The 14465-nt window shown below is 42.8% G+C and overlaps 1 protein-coding gene across 2 annotated transcripts in view; it reads right to left on the bottom strand.

The window, feature by feature from the left end:
* Positions 1-8298, bottom strand: part of pip5kl1 (phosphatidylinositol-4-phosphate 5-kinase-like 1) — a 60454-nt gene extending 52156 nt beyond the window's left edge. For both annotated transcript variants that reach the window (XR_006316051.1, XM_043720540.1), the window contains exon 1: positions 7806-8298. Coding sequence is in view for 1 of the 2 variants with exons in the window: in XM_043720540.1 (XP_043576475.1) it covers positions 7806-7817 (12 nt within the window). In the remaining variant the exon portion in view is untranslated. The remainder of the gene's footprint in view (positions 1-7805) is intronic.
* Positions 8299-14465: the final 6167 nt, after the last annotated feature.

The following is a 14465-nucleotide window of genomic DNA, read 5'->3' as shown; positions in this document are numbered from 1 at the left end:
TGTCTATGTGTCCTTTTCCGCATCCCAAAACTAGTTAACAAAGAATCCAGCTCTTGCAAGGAGCTCTCATTTTAAAGCCCTACTGACTCCTAACTCTCCCAACTTTGCTTGATGCCCATTTTATTTCTCCTGTTATTTATTTGTCTCTCCTTCCTCCCTGATGTCTCGGTGGATGCTTTGACCATTAAGGACAAGATCAACATGCATCCTGTGACTGGGAAAGACTCCATTAAGAATGCAGATTGTCACTGGGGAGCTTTGAGTGACATTTCCCAGAAGAGGGTTTTTCCAGAGACATCACTACAAGAATGGAATGTCAAGCAGTGCGATCATTCTCACTGCTGCAGGACATAAAGTTGGCCAAGGGAGAGTGAGCATGGTTAAAGACACAAATCTGGGAAGCCATGAATTCAGATCAGCCGTGTTATAATTAAATGGTGGACTCAGCTTAAAGGATCCTGTGTCCTAGGCTTCCTCCTACTACTGCCACATTTCTCTTGTCAAACCTTCCGAAATTCCCAGTTCCAGGGCCATACTTCTATTGGATTCACTTACTATTTCTTTCACCTCATGAAGACCAGAGCATACAAAAGGGGCCAGTTGCTCTATCTCATTAATCTTTAGAAACCACCACACAACACCCTACTGCCTTTTGAACCAGAAAATCATCAATATTTACAGCGTGTAAGGTCATTCAGCCCATCATGTTTATGACAGCCAACAAGACAGACAGCCCAAGCCCACTAATTCAACTCTTAGTCTGTAACCTTGTAGGTTACGGCACTTCAAATAAATATCCAAGGATATTTTAACATGTACAGAAGTTTCCTGCCTCCAGCACCCTTTCCAGCTCCACTACCCTTTACATGGAGACCAGGTCAGATACTGCAGCAATCATGGAAAGTTCAAGGAAGATCTTCCAATAACGCTAACCCTCAATTCCATTTCTCACTAACCTAAGCCTAGTTGTACGAGTGGAGAGATCACGTTTGTAATTGACCCTTGTGGTAAGATCCAGAATCTAGAACTCTCCTAGAAAGGGTACATGTATGTGTGTGTACGTGTCCACATGAATACTGGGAGGATCAAGACCTCCCTTAGAGTGTACGTGCATGTGTGCTTTTTTCTTTATTCATTCATGGGATGGTAATGTCGCTGGTTAGGCCAGCATTTATTGCCCATCCCTAATTGCCCAGAGGGTAGTTAAGAGTCAACTACATTGCTGTGGGTCTGGAGTCACATGTAGGCCAGACCAGGTAAGGGTGGCAGAGATCCTTTGCTAAAGGACATGCGTGCCCACGTAAGAATTGGAGGGGAATCTAGAACTCCTCGGAGAGAGTGTACATGTGTGTGCATGTGTATCTGTGTCCACATGAGTGTTGGGGGAGTCTAGAACACAGAAAATAGGAGCAGGAGTAGGCCATCTGGCCCATTGACTCAGCTCCACCATTCAATATAATCATGGTTGATTTTTTCATGGGCTTACCTGCCTGCTCACCATTATCCTTAATTCCTTTACTGTTCAAAAATCTGTCTATCTCTCCCTTAATGACATTCAACGAGGTAGCCTCAACTGCTTCACTGAGCAGGGAATCCCACAGATTCACAATCCTTTGGGTGAAAAAGTTGTTCCTCAACTCAGTCCCAAATCTGCTCTCCCTTAGTTTGAGGCTATGCCTGTAGTTCTAGTTTCACCCACCAGCGGAAACAACCTCCTTGTTTCTATCTTATCTATTCCTTTCATAATTTTATATGTTTCTGTAAGATCCCCCCTCATTCTTCTAAATTCCAATGAATATAATCCCAGTCTCCTCAGTCTTTCCTCAAAAGCCAACTCTCTCAACTTCCTCTGCACCCCCTCCAGTGCCAGTCCATCCTTTCTCAAGTAAGGAGACCAAAACTGTACACAGTACTCCCGGTGTTGCCTCACCAGCACCCTGTACAGCTACAACATAACCTCCCTGTTTTTGAACTCTATCCCTCTAGCAATGAAGGACAATTTTCCATTCGCCTCCTTAAGTACCTGCTGCACCTGCAAACCAACTTTTTGTGAGTTACGCACAAGTACACCCAGATGTCTCTGTACAGCAGCATGTTGCAACCTTTTACCATTTAAATAATAGTCCACTTTGCTGTCATTCCTACCAAAGTGGATGACCTCACATTTACCAACATCGTTCTCCATCTTCCAGACCCTTGCAGACTTTCAGTGTCCTCTGCACACTTTGCTCTACCACTCCTTTTAGTGTCTAGGTTGGCATCAGAACTGAGAGTACCAGGAAATAGAGCTCTTTTCTCTAGAAAGAAGAGATTGAGGGTGATCTTTATGACAATGAAAGGATTTGTAGTATGGTGGAAAAGAGAAGATATTTCCATCTATAGAGAAGTAGAAGAATAGGGTGCAATAAATAGGAAAAAATATATCCAATACGTAATTTAGGATAAATGTATTTATCCAGAGAGTGGTCACTATATGGAACTCATCACTACTGGGAGTGATCAAGGTGAATGCTGTTGATATGTTTAAAGAAAAGCTTGATGAGGGAGTAAAGAGCAGAAGGTGTTAATAGGATGAGATCAAGAGGGGGCTTAACTGGGGCACAAGTACCAGTATGAGTGAGATGGGACAAATGGCCTGTTGACACTCTGTATGTTCAATGCAGAGGTGTAATTCTGTGCACAAAGATACAGCTCAGGCATGGATTCCCAAAGCAGGGAATAATACAGGTACATGCCTGTATTGTTCTCAGACCGGCATCTGTTCCTGAACATAGACTGGATCCTGTTCTAAGATTCTATTGTTTCTTTCTTTCTCCTTCTCCAGTCAGTAACAAAAGGATGGAGTCTGTCTGCTCACCATTAATGAGAGGTGTTCAGTGGCTGGGAATATTTTGTCCTTCTCCCATGCTTGTTTTAATCCTAACTTGACCAGATAATGGATTTACACAAAGGGAAAAAGCCTTCAGGGCCACAAGGGAAGGGTGAAGTAATCGTAGACTAATGGGATAGCTCTTCCAAAGTGATGGGCTGAATTGCTTCCTGCCATGCTGTAAGATTCTTCCAAAATCCAAACAAGGCAGAGTTCTCATAGCTGTTTGGACAAGTATCTGAAATCAGGGCTTTATTCAATGAGTCATAGAGTCATACAGCATGGAAACAGACCCTTCGGTCCAACTCATCCATGCCAACCAGACATCCAAATCTGACCTAGTCCCATTTGCCAACATTTGGCCCACATCCCTCTAATCCCTTCCTCTTCATATACCCACCCAGATCCCTATTAAATATTGTAATTTTACCACTTCGTCTGGCAGCTTATTCCATACACGAACAACTCTCTGCATGAAAAGGTTACTCCTCAAAGACTTTCAAAATCTTGCCCCCTCCTGCCTTAAACCTATGCCTTCTAGTTTTTTACTCCCTTACCTGTGAAAAAGACCTTGGCTATTTACCCTATCCATTTTCCTCATGATTCTATAACCCTCTACAACGTCGCCCCTCAGCTTCTAATGTTACAGGGAAAAAAGCTCCAACCTATTCAACCTCTCCCTCTAGCTCAAACCCTCCAGTTCTGGCAATATCTTGGTAAATCTTTTCTGTGCCCTCTCAGGTTTAACAACATCTTTCCTAAAGAAGGGCTACCGGAATTGTACACAGTATTCTAAAAGTGGCCTCAACAATGTCCTGTACAGCCGCAACATGACGTCCCAACTCCTATACTCAATGTTCTGACCAATAAAGGCAATATTCTTACCAAACACCTTCTTCACCACCAGACAGGATAAATAGACAAAATCTCTTCCCTGGGGTCAGGGAGTCCAGAACTAGAGGGCATAGGTTTAGGGTGAGAGGTGAAAGACATAAAAGAGACCTAAGAGATAACTGTTTCACGCAGAGGGTGGTATGTGTATGGAATGAACTGCCCGAGGAAGTGGTGGAGGCTGGTACAATTGCAACATTTAAAAGACATCTAGATGGGCATATGAATGGGAAGGGTTTGGAGGGATATGGGCTGTGTGCTGGTAGGTGGGATTAGATTGGGTTGGGATGTCTGGTCAGGATGGACAAGTTGGACCGAAGGGTTTGTTTCCATGCTATACATCTCTATGACTCTATGATAATTCGCAATTCCTCAGATACTGAAGCAGTCCGTGTCCAAATATAACAAGATCAAGACAATGTCCAGGCTTGGGCTGACAAGTGGCAAGTAACATTCGTGCCATACGAATGACAGAAAATGACCATCACCAACATCAGACAATCTAACCACCGCCTCTTGACATTCAATGGTGTTACCATCACTGAAACCCCATTATCAACACCCTGCAAGTTATCATTGATCAAAAAATCAACTGAACTCATAAATGCAATAGCTACAAGAGCAGGTCAGAAGCTAAGAGTATTGCGGTGAGTAACTCACTTCCTGACTCCTCAAAGCCTGTCAATCATCCACAAGGCACAATTCAGGAGTGTGATGGAATATCTCCACATCCCTGGGTGAGTGCAGCCCCAACAACACTCAAGAATCTTGACAGCATTCAGGCAAAAGAATCTGCTTGACTGGCATCGTATCCACAAGCATCCACTCCCTCCACCACCGATGCTCCGTCGTAGCAGTGTGTGCCATCTACAAGATGCACTGCAGCAATTCACCAAAGTTCCTCAGGCAGCAACTTTCAAACCCACGCCCACTTCCATCTAGAAGGACAAGGTCAGCAGATACATGGGAACACCACCCCCTGCAAGTTCCCCTCTAAGTCCCTCATCATCCTGACTTGGAAATATATTGCCATTCCTTTAGTGTCGCTGGGTCAAAACCTTGGAATCCCCTCCCTAACGGCACCAATGGTCAACCCACAGCACACGGACTGCAGCGGTTCAAGAAGGCAGCTCTCTCCCACCTTCTCAAGGGGCAACTGGGGACAGACAATAAATGCCGGGCCCAGCCAACAACGTCACATTCCATAAAATGAAAACAAATAAAAATAATGTTCTCCTTCCTTTGCACTTGATGATGACCTATTGATTGAAGAGGGTGCGATTCACAGCTACATTGTGTAAACTTGATTTATTTTTCTTAAACAAACGTAACAGTAATGACGTTGCTGATCATACATGAAGCACATTCTGAAGTAAGTGGGAATGGGGCGAAGGTGGGGGCTACGAGGCTGCACTGAGGTAGAACATACATCGGCTTTGCACATGACCATGTCAATGCAGGTACTTCTTGGATTTAAACACAATTGGCCAACATAGAGATGTACAGCACAGAAACAGACCCTTCGGTCCGACCCGTCCATGCCGGCCAGATATTGTAATCCAACCTAATCCTACCTGCCAGCACCCGGCCCATATCCCCCACACCCTTTCTATTCATATACCCACCCAAATGCCTTTTAAATGTTGCAATTGTACCAGCCTCCACCACTTCCACGAGAAATCTCTCACTAAGAATATAGATCCTGTCTCTCTCTCTCTCTCTCTCTCTCTGCAACCTTGCCACCCTCCCAAAATTTCCAATTTTGTTATCCTGATCAGGTTGTTGTTTCTAGAGTACATAGTCCAGAAAACATTCAGTATCTTACGCAGGTAGTTGAGACTAAACCTGTGGTAGTACAGCAAGTCATTAACAAGGTGGTCAGGGTTGATTGATTAATTAACTGGCTGGGTAAAAAAATCAGAACTAGCTTGTGGAAGGACCAATAGGGTTTTAGTAGTTAATAAACCTTACCAATGAAAGAACAATGTCTCTGCTTCTGATTAACTGACTGGCTTGGATCAGAGTTGACAGTTTGGACAATAAATATCAGCAGGTATATATTACCATGGATCCTGACTTACTCTGATCCTCCAAATCCTGGTGGCCACACAATGATAAAGAGCCCAGAAGCAATATGAAAGAAACAGGTTTACAACAGCATACCTTTCTAAAGCAACTTTCACTGAGGAAAAAGCACTCCACAGGAGCGTTCTCAAACAGAAATCGATAGAAATTAAGGCAGGTGACCAACCACAAGGTCAAATAGGTATGTTTTAAGAAATGTCTTAAAGGAGGCAGAGGGATTTAGGGAGGGAATGCCTGCCAATAGTAGAATGGTTAAAGTAAAGTACATGATGAGGAACACACTAACACTTGGCCAGCTGCTCCAGAGGCACAATGGGGATAAGTCGATGTCTAAGGCCTTTCAGCAATAGTAGACTGAGGAATTGGAAACTGTGTAGAACCACCCAGTCTGTGTTTTTGTGAGCATCACAAAGATGGAACTTCTACTGAGGCACCACACAGTGACACGTGCTGGAGGGAGAGAAGTTGAATTTAATTGAACTTTCTGTAGCATTACATTTTTGTGCTCAGAGCCTTGTGCTTGGGATTTTCATCATGAATACGAGGAACGTTGCAACTGTATTAGGGCAACTCACAGTTAGTTACGCTGTGTGGCGAAAAGTTCAACTTTATTACACTTTCTGTAATATGTATGGGGAGACAGTAGGATAGTGGTAATATCACTGGACTAGTCATCCAGAATCAAAGGTAAATGTTCTCGGGAGGGAGGTTCGATTCCCACCATGGCAGATGATGAAAGTTGAATCCAATAAAGTTCCAGAATAAAAATCAAATCTAATGGTGACCATATAACCACTATTGATTACTGTAAAAATCCATCTGCTTCACTAATGGCCTTTAGTGAAGCAAATCTACCATCCTTACCTAGTCTAACACACATGTGACTCCAGACCCACAGCAATGTGGTTGACTCTGAGCAATCAGAGATGAGCAATAAATGGTTGCCTGCCACATTCCGTAAAGAATAGAAAAAAATCAATATAAAATGGTTTGCAATGTACATTTGCAAGTTTTACAAGAGAACTATATTTTTGGCAAAAAAGATGAGAAATGCTAGACATCAGAATTGGCAGATTATAAAGATTTTAGAGGATTATAGAGCTGGAAGAGATTACACAGATATTTCAATTATTTCACAAGCTTCCCTTCCTTCTCCTCATATTTCCCCAAGTAACCTCTGACAACTCAGGAGAAACCACTTTCACTGGAAATTGACAGAATGTGGAACTTAGCACCACACGTGGAGTAATTGAGGCTATTAGCACAGATGCACTTACGGGAAAGCTAGGGAAATGACATAACGGAGAAAGGAGTAGATGGATGGATAGTCAGGGCAAGATGAAGGGAGGTGGAGGGCAGCATATACACCAACATGAACTAATTGTGTCAATCCTTTCTGTAGCTTCTACCTATTTTCCTATGACAGCACATCAATAGTCCACTTTAAACTTTATGCAAATTAAAATGTCACTATGTATGCAGTCATCAAAGTTTGTGCCAGGACACATTATTTAACCGACAGCACAGTATTAACTCCCAATTTCATTCCATGCCAGCTTCCCTGATAATTACTCCCGAACCGGAGCCTGAATAATAGATTTTCTATTTACAAAAATACTTTCTGCAGTATAAATTGAACACCGCAGCTTTTAAAATTAGATTATTTTAATTGCAGTCAAATACAATCTGTAAGAAGAGGAGTAGTGTTCTGATGCATTCACAGGACAGGGCTGGAGATATGCAGAAAATGTTTGATTCAATCAGCCTGCTGGGCTCTCTGGGCTCCGTGGCTCTCAAATTAAACTTGCAGGTTTGATTATCATTCCAATTTTTTTTCTTAATTATGTTACAATAAATCTCTAAAATAAAGGAAAAAAGTAAATAAATCACAGCAATAGTTCCCACTCCCACCAGCTTGCACGCCAGGATATTACACAGATTTCACCCAGCTATTTCTTACCTCCTCAGCCATAATGCAAGGATGTTGACAACACGCTGACTTCCCTGTGATCTGCTAGATCTACTCAGTTTTTTTTTGAGCTCCCTGGGGTTAGGTTGGGCTGATACCCACTCTCCTTTTTTTTTCCGGCATCCTCCTTTGCTAGTTAGTCCCTCCTGAGGCCCGGGCACAGCCCATGTTCTCCAGTGTCTCCTCTAGTGCAGTGCCTCCACTTAAAAGACTGGCTGCTGATTCCAGGGCACCCCCTACACCATAGAAACTCGCCAACGTGAAAAATCCATTACTATTCGAGATCAAGAGCCTGTGGGCCGAACCTTTACTAAAATTGCAGCAGGGGTGGTCAGATTTCACAAATGCATGTACAACCCTGGAAGTAAACCTGACACAGTTACTCCTTTTAAGTGACACCCTTAAATTGTTTTAGCTGCAAACCTTACATCTGACAATATACTATTTGTTCTTTTCTTTAAGCAGAAACATTTATGCCACTTTCCAACAATGGAATGGTGCAGGGAGGGTTTTCAGACTGTACTAGAATAAAAACCAACAGTCAGCAGGACTAATATCGACAGCACTGCAGTTAATGCTAGTGCTCCCATAATCACGCACTAGCTGATAAACAACCATGTTGCTAGGTAACTTCAAACACCTACTTATTTCAGAGGTGCAGGTGTCTTCCACCAAAACATCTAGCAGAAAAATACCCTTACACCAGCACAACAACTAACATCAAGGTGACAGGTGTGCTTCTAACAGCCACTTTTGGACAGGATCTTCATTCCCATTTACAACCTGTGACTGTCAGATCTTCTTAAAGAAAAGCCAGTACAAACACAAATGGACTGCACCCATGCTTTTATAGAACCATTGTGACTCAGTGCAGAATAAGGCCGTTCATCCCATCTGCACAGCCCTGCATATTTATTCTCCTGCCAAATCAATGTCCAATTTCCTTTTGAAAGTTACTGTTGAATCTGCTTCTGCCATGCTTTTAGACAATGCATTGCAGATCACAGCAACTGACATTGCAAAAATATCTTCATTTACCATCTCGTTATTTTATAACCTATCTTAAATGCTTCACTATCAACATCCTGGGTGTTATCATTGACCAGAAGGACCTGGTATATACATACTATGGATTGGAGAGCAGGCCAGAGATTAAGAATCCTGCAGCAAATAATTCAACTCCTGTCTCCTCAGCATCTGTCCACCACCTTCAAGGTACAAGTCAGGACTTTGATGGAATACTCCCCACTGACTGCATGGTGTGGCTCTAACAACACTCAAAACGTTGCACACCTTCCAGGGCAAAGCTCCACAACCCCAAATATGCAATCCCTCCATAACCGACGCACAGCTGCAGCAGTTTGTACTATCTCCAAGATGCACTGCAGAAATTAGACAGCGCCTTTCATATCCAGAATCACTACCATCTAGAGGTACAAGGGCAGCAGAAACATGAGAAAACCACCATCTGCAAGTTCCTTTCCAAGCTATTAACCATCCTGACTTGGAAATATATCGCCGTTCCTTTAGAGTCGCTGGGTGAAAATCCAGAAACTTTAAAAATCATTCATGGGATTTGGATGCCACAGTCTTGGCCAGCATTTAATGTCCATCTCCACTTGCTCAGAGAGCAGGTAAGAGTCAACCACATAGCTCTGGGTCTGAAGTCACATGTAGGTCAGAACAGGTAAGGACAGCTGATTTCCCTCGGTAAAGAATATTAGTGAACCAGATGGCGTTCTAGGACAGTCTGAGAGTGGCTATGTGGTCATAATTGGACTATCTTTTTAATTCCAGATGATTACTGAACTTATGTTTCACCATCTGCTATGGTTGGATTTGAGCCCATGACCCCAGAACGATAGACTAGAGTACTGGATTACTAGATGAGTGACATTACTACTAGATTACTGCCTCCTTAACAGCATTGTGAGTACAGCTACTTTAAATGGACTGTAGTGGTTCAAGAGACAGCTCAACACCACCTTCATGATGGCAACTAGATATGGGTAATAAAAGCTAGCTCAGCCAGAAAAGCCCTGAGTGATTTTTTTCAAATTTAAGGCTAAGAGGGGATCTGATAGAGACATCCAAGATGATCAGAGGATTAAATAGGGTAGACAGTGGAAGTTTTTTCCCTAGGATGATGACGTCAGCTTGTATGAGGGGGCATAGCTACAAATTGAGGAGTGATAGATTTAAGACAGATGTCAGAGGCAGGTTCTTTACTCAGAGAGTGGTATGGGCGTGGAACGCCCTACCTGCTCAGCCACATTAGGGAGATATAAACATTTTTGGATATGCACATGGATGATGATGGGAAAGTGTAGGAGGTTGGGCTTAGATTAGTTCACAGGCTAGTGCAATATCGAGGGCCGAAGGGCCTGTTCTGCGCTGTATTGTTCTATGTTCTGTGTACCTCTTGTGCCTTTAATATCAAAATATCTGTCAATCTCTTTCTCTAATATAAGCAGTGAACTGACTGTCAATTCCACAAAACCCTTCATGATTTCAACCCCTCTATTATTCTCCCTGCAACTTTCTCTGTTCCAAAGAGAACAATTTCTCCAGATTATTTACTAGAGTCCATTCTGCTATTAAATCTGATTCTCTCTCTCCACCAATGCTGTCTGACCTGCTGAGTGTGTTCCAGCTTTCTCTCATTTCATTTCAGATTTCAAGCCTCCATGGTGATTTGTTTTTGTTGCGTGTTTCTGAAGTGTAGTCACTGCCGTACTATAGAACATGTGGCAGCGACAACAAACTCTCTCAAACAGCAATGTGATAATGGTCTGGTGATTTGCTTTTTGTGAGAAGGGACACATTTTGGGCAGACATGGGGGTGGGTGTGGGGGAGGTGGAATTCCCATTTCTCTGTGCAAGTGTGCCAAGTGATTTTTTACATCCAGACAACAGACAGGGATTCAGTTAAACATCTCATTGGAAAGATGACTCTCTGATCGAGCAATGCTATTTCCCGACTGTCAATGCGACTATCAGCTTGGAACGAGGGTTCTGTAGTGTACTGTCTGTAGTGAGACTTGAACCCACAACAATGTGAAAGAAAGGAAGGATATTATTAAGCTAGAAAGGGTTCAGAAGAGAGTTACCAGGATATTGCTGGGTTGGGAAGGTTTGAGTTACAACGAAAGGTTGGATCAACTGGGACTTTTTCACTGGAGCATGGGAAGTTGAGAGGTGACCTTATGGAAGTTTATAAAATCATAAAATCAAGACGGGGGCGCACATTTTTAAGGTGAGAGGAGAGAGATTTAAAAGGACATGAGGTGCAACATTTTACACAAAGAATTGCTCATGTGTGGAATGAACTTCCTGAGGAAGTGGTGGATATGGTATAATCACAACATTTAAAAGACATTTGGATAAGTTCATGAATGGGAAAGGGAGAGATGTGGGCCAGGAGCAGGCAGGTGAGACTAGTTTACGGTCAGCATGGACTGGTTGGACCGAAGGGCCTGTTTCAGTGCTGTATGACTCTATGAGAGTAATAAATACTGAGATAAACAGAAGTCGCTTTTTCCCAGTCTCGAAGTTTATTTTGTTTTCTTCATGTGTTTCAGTGTGTCACTGACAAAGCCAGCCTTTCTTGCTTATCTCTAGCTGCCCTTGAGAAAGTGGTGGTGATCTGCCTTCTTCAACCACTGTGTTCATGTGGCATTAGAGATGGAATTCCAGGATATTGACCCAGTGATACTGAAGGAATGGCGATATATTTCCAAGTCAGGATGGTGGACAATGCGGGTGGGCTACGTGTCCACTGCCCTCGTTCTTCTAGCTGGTAGAGACCATCAGTTTGGAAGGTGCTGTCGAAGGGTCCTTGGTCAATTATAGCTGTGTATCATACAGATGATCTACACTGCTAGTTCAGTACGTCATGATGCACGGGTGCCAGTCAAGCAGGTTGCTTTGTCCTGGATGGTACTGAACCTTCTGAGTGTTGTTGAAGCTGAATCAATTGGGCAGGTGAGGAGTATTCCGTCACACTCCTGACTTGTGCCTTGTAGATAGTGAACAGGACTTGGGGAGACAGGAAGGGAGTTACTAACTGCAGGTTTTTCAGCCTCTAACCTACTCTTGTTGTTAAAGTATTTATAAAGCTAATCCAGTTAAATATCTGGTCAATGGGAACTTCCAGAATGCCAATAGTGATATATATATTTAAAAATAAAATTTACAATAAATACAATATATTTTTAAAATGTATTTTTCTCTTAAAGTGTATTTGTGGCCTCTTTGACAACACCTAATCCGGATAAACGGTCATTTATGTTACAACAATGTCTGCAATCGTTCTGTACACACACCAGCCACCTACAATAGTGACGGCACTTCAAAAGGGCCTTTATTGACTCAAAGCACTCTGGGGGAATCTTGAGAGGCGCTATATAAATGCAAGTTATCGCTGAAGCTTATCTTAAGAGTTATTTCATATGTGAGTGTAGGAACTTTGCAATGTAAGGTATTTTAACTTACAAAATAGAATGTTTTAGTGCTGGGTAGGGAAGGTTTGAGTTATAACGAGGAATGGGCAACAAATGCTGACCTAGCCAGTGATGCCTAAACCCAGTGAACAAAGTTTTTAAGGTGAGAGGAGAAAGATTTAAAAAGGGCATGAGGGGCAATTTTTTTTTTAGTCAGAGAGTTGTTCATGTGTGGAATGAACTTCCAGAGGAAGTGGTGGATGTGGGTACAGGTACAAGACAGTTGGATAAATACATTAGTAAGAGATGTTTGGAGGGATATGGCCAAGCGCAGGCAGGTGGGACTAGCTCATTTTGGGATTATGGTCAGCATGGAGTGGTTAAACTGAAGAGTCTGTTCCCGTGCTGTTAGAGTCTACGACTCTAAGCCTCACCCTCAGTATTTCACATTGCAATTATCAGCAGTATTAATAAATTGCACAAGTTCTTAAAGAAAAGATGATTGAGATGGAGAGGAAGGAGAGATAACTGAGTTTCCTTACAGGCAGGACTTCACCTGGGATTTCCGCACTCTCAGGGTAAGCTAGGTCAATGAACCTTTAATATCAAAATATTTTTTGTAAAAAATATGCACACAAGTAACTTACATGGTTGACTTTTGTAAGCATCCGGATGTAATCGAACTAAAGCAATACAACAAATCAGTGGTTATAACTGCAACTGGAGTAAACACATCCTCAAAGTGTCCCATCCAGTCCAGCGGCCTTTCATTCCCACCTCCAATATTTCTACAATCGATGAACCAAAGTGATCAAAGAAAATTTGTCTTAAAAAATACACACACACAATGCTTCTCATTTCAGTTGCGACTTTACCCCTACCCAGGGTGTTGTTCTCAGTAGTACAACCTGGAAATTAATCTGCAATTCTAGCTAACAACAGAGAAATCCTGAAAGGGTGGCAATCCTTAGTGGTAATGTACCGATCTCTGAGTTGGGATACCCAGGTTCAATCCCACCTGCTCCAGAGGGCTGTATTAATATCTTTGAACAGGTTGATTAAAAAATGTTTAAAAGAAAGTAAACCTTTCCCCATCTGAGCATTCACCAGCGATTGAATGGTTTTCAGCTCCATTTTCACATAGATTCATAGAGATGTGCAGCATGGAACCAGATAATTGAATCCAACTTGTCCATGCTGACCAGACTTCCCAAATTAATCTAGTCCCATTTGCCAGTATTTGGCCCATATTGCTCTAAACCCTTCCGATTCATATACCTATCCAGATGCCTTTTAAATGCTGTAATTGTACCGGCCTCCACCACTTTCTCTGGCAGCTCATTCCATACACGCACCACTCTCTGCATGAAAACGTTGCCCGTTAGGTCCCTTCTAAATCTTTCCCCTCTCACCATAAACCCATGCCCTGGTTTATGCCCTGTCTATTTATCCTATCCATGTCCCTCATGATTTTATAAACCTCTATAAGGTCACCCCTTAGCCTTCGACGCTCGAAGGAAAACAGCCCCGGCGTATTCAGCCTCTCCCTATAGCTCAAACCCTCCAACCCTGGCAATGTCCTTATAAATCTTTCAAGTTTCACAACATCTTTCCTACAGCATGGAGACCAGAATTGCACACAATATTCCAAAAGTGGCCTTTACCAATGTTCTGTACAGCCGCAAATGACCTCCCAACTCCTGTACTCAATGCACTGACCAATAAAGGAAAGCATACCAATCATCTTCTTCACTATCCTATCCACTTGTGACTCCACTTTCAAGGAACTATGAACCTGCACTCCAAGGTCTCTTTGTTCAGCAACACTCCCCAGATTCCTGATGAAGGGCTTAGGCCTGTCCTGTTTTTAGATGCTGCTTGACCTGCTGTGCTCTTCCAGTGCCACACTTTTCAATCCTTACCATTAAGTATGTAAGTTCTGCCCTGTTCTGCCTTTCCAAAATGTAGCGCCTCACATTTATCTAATATTAACCCATCTGCCACTCCATTGGCCGATGTGATTAAGATCCCGTTGTATTCTAAGGTAACCTTCTTCGCTGTCCTCTACACCTCCAAACTTACCTCCTATGCTCACATCCCTATCATTTATATAAATGATGAAAAGCAGTGGCTCCAGCACCAATCGTTGAGGCACTCCACTGGTCACAGGCCTCCAGTCTGAAAAACAACCCTCCACCACCAACCTCTG

This window comes from Chiloscyllium plagiosum, chromosome 30 (assembly GCF_004010195.1).
Source record: "Chiloscyllium plagiosum isolate BGI_BamShark_2017 chromosome 30, ASM401019v2, whole genome shotgun sequence".
In the NCBI taxonomy this organism is placed as follows: Eukaryota; Metazoa; Chordata; class Chondrichthyes; order Orectolobiformes; family Hemiscylliidae; genus Chiloscyllium; species Chiloscyllium plagiosum.
Note: the sequence above shows the minus strand (reverse complement) of the source record. Positions and strands in the feature narration are given on the sequence as shown.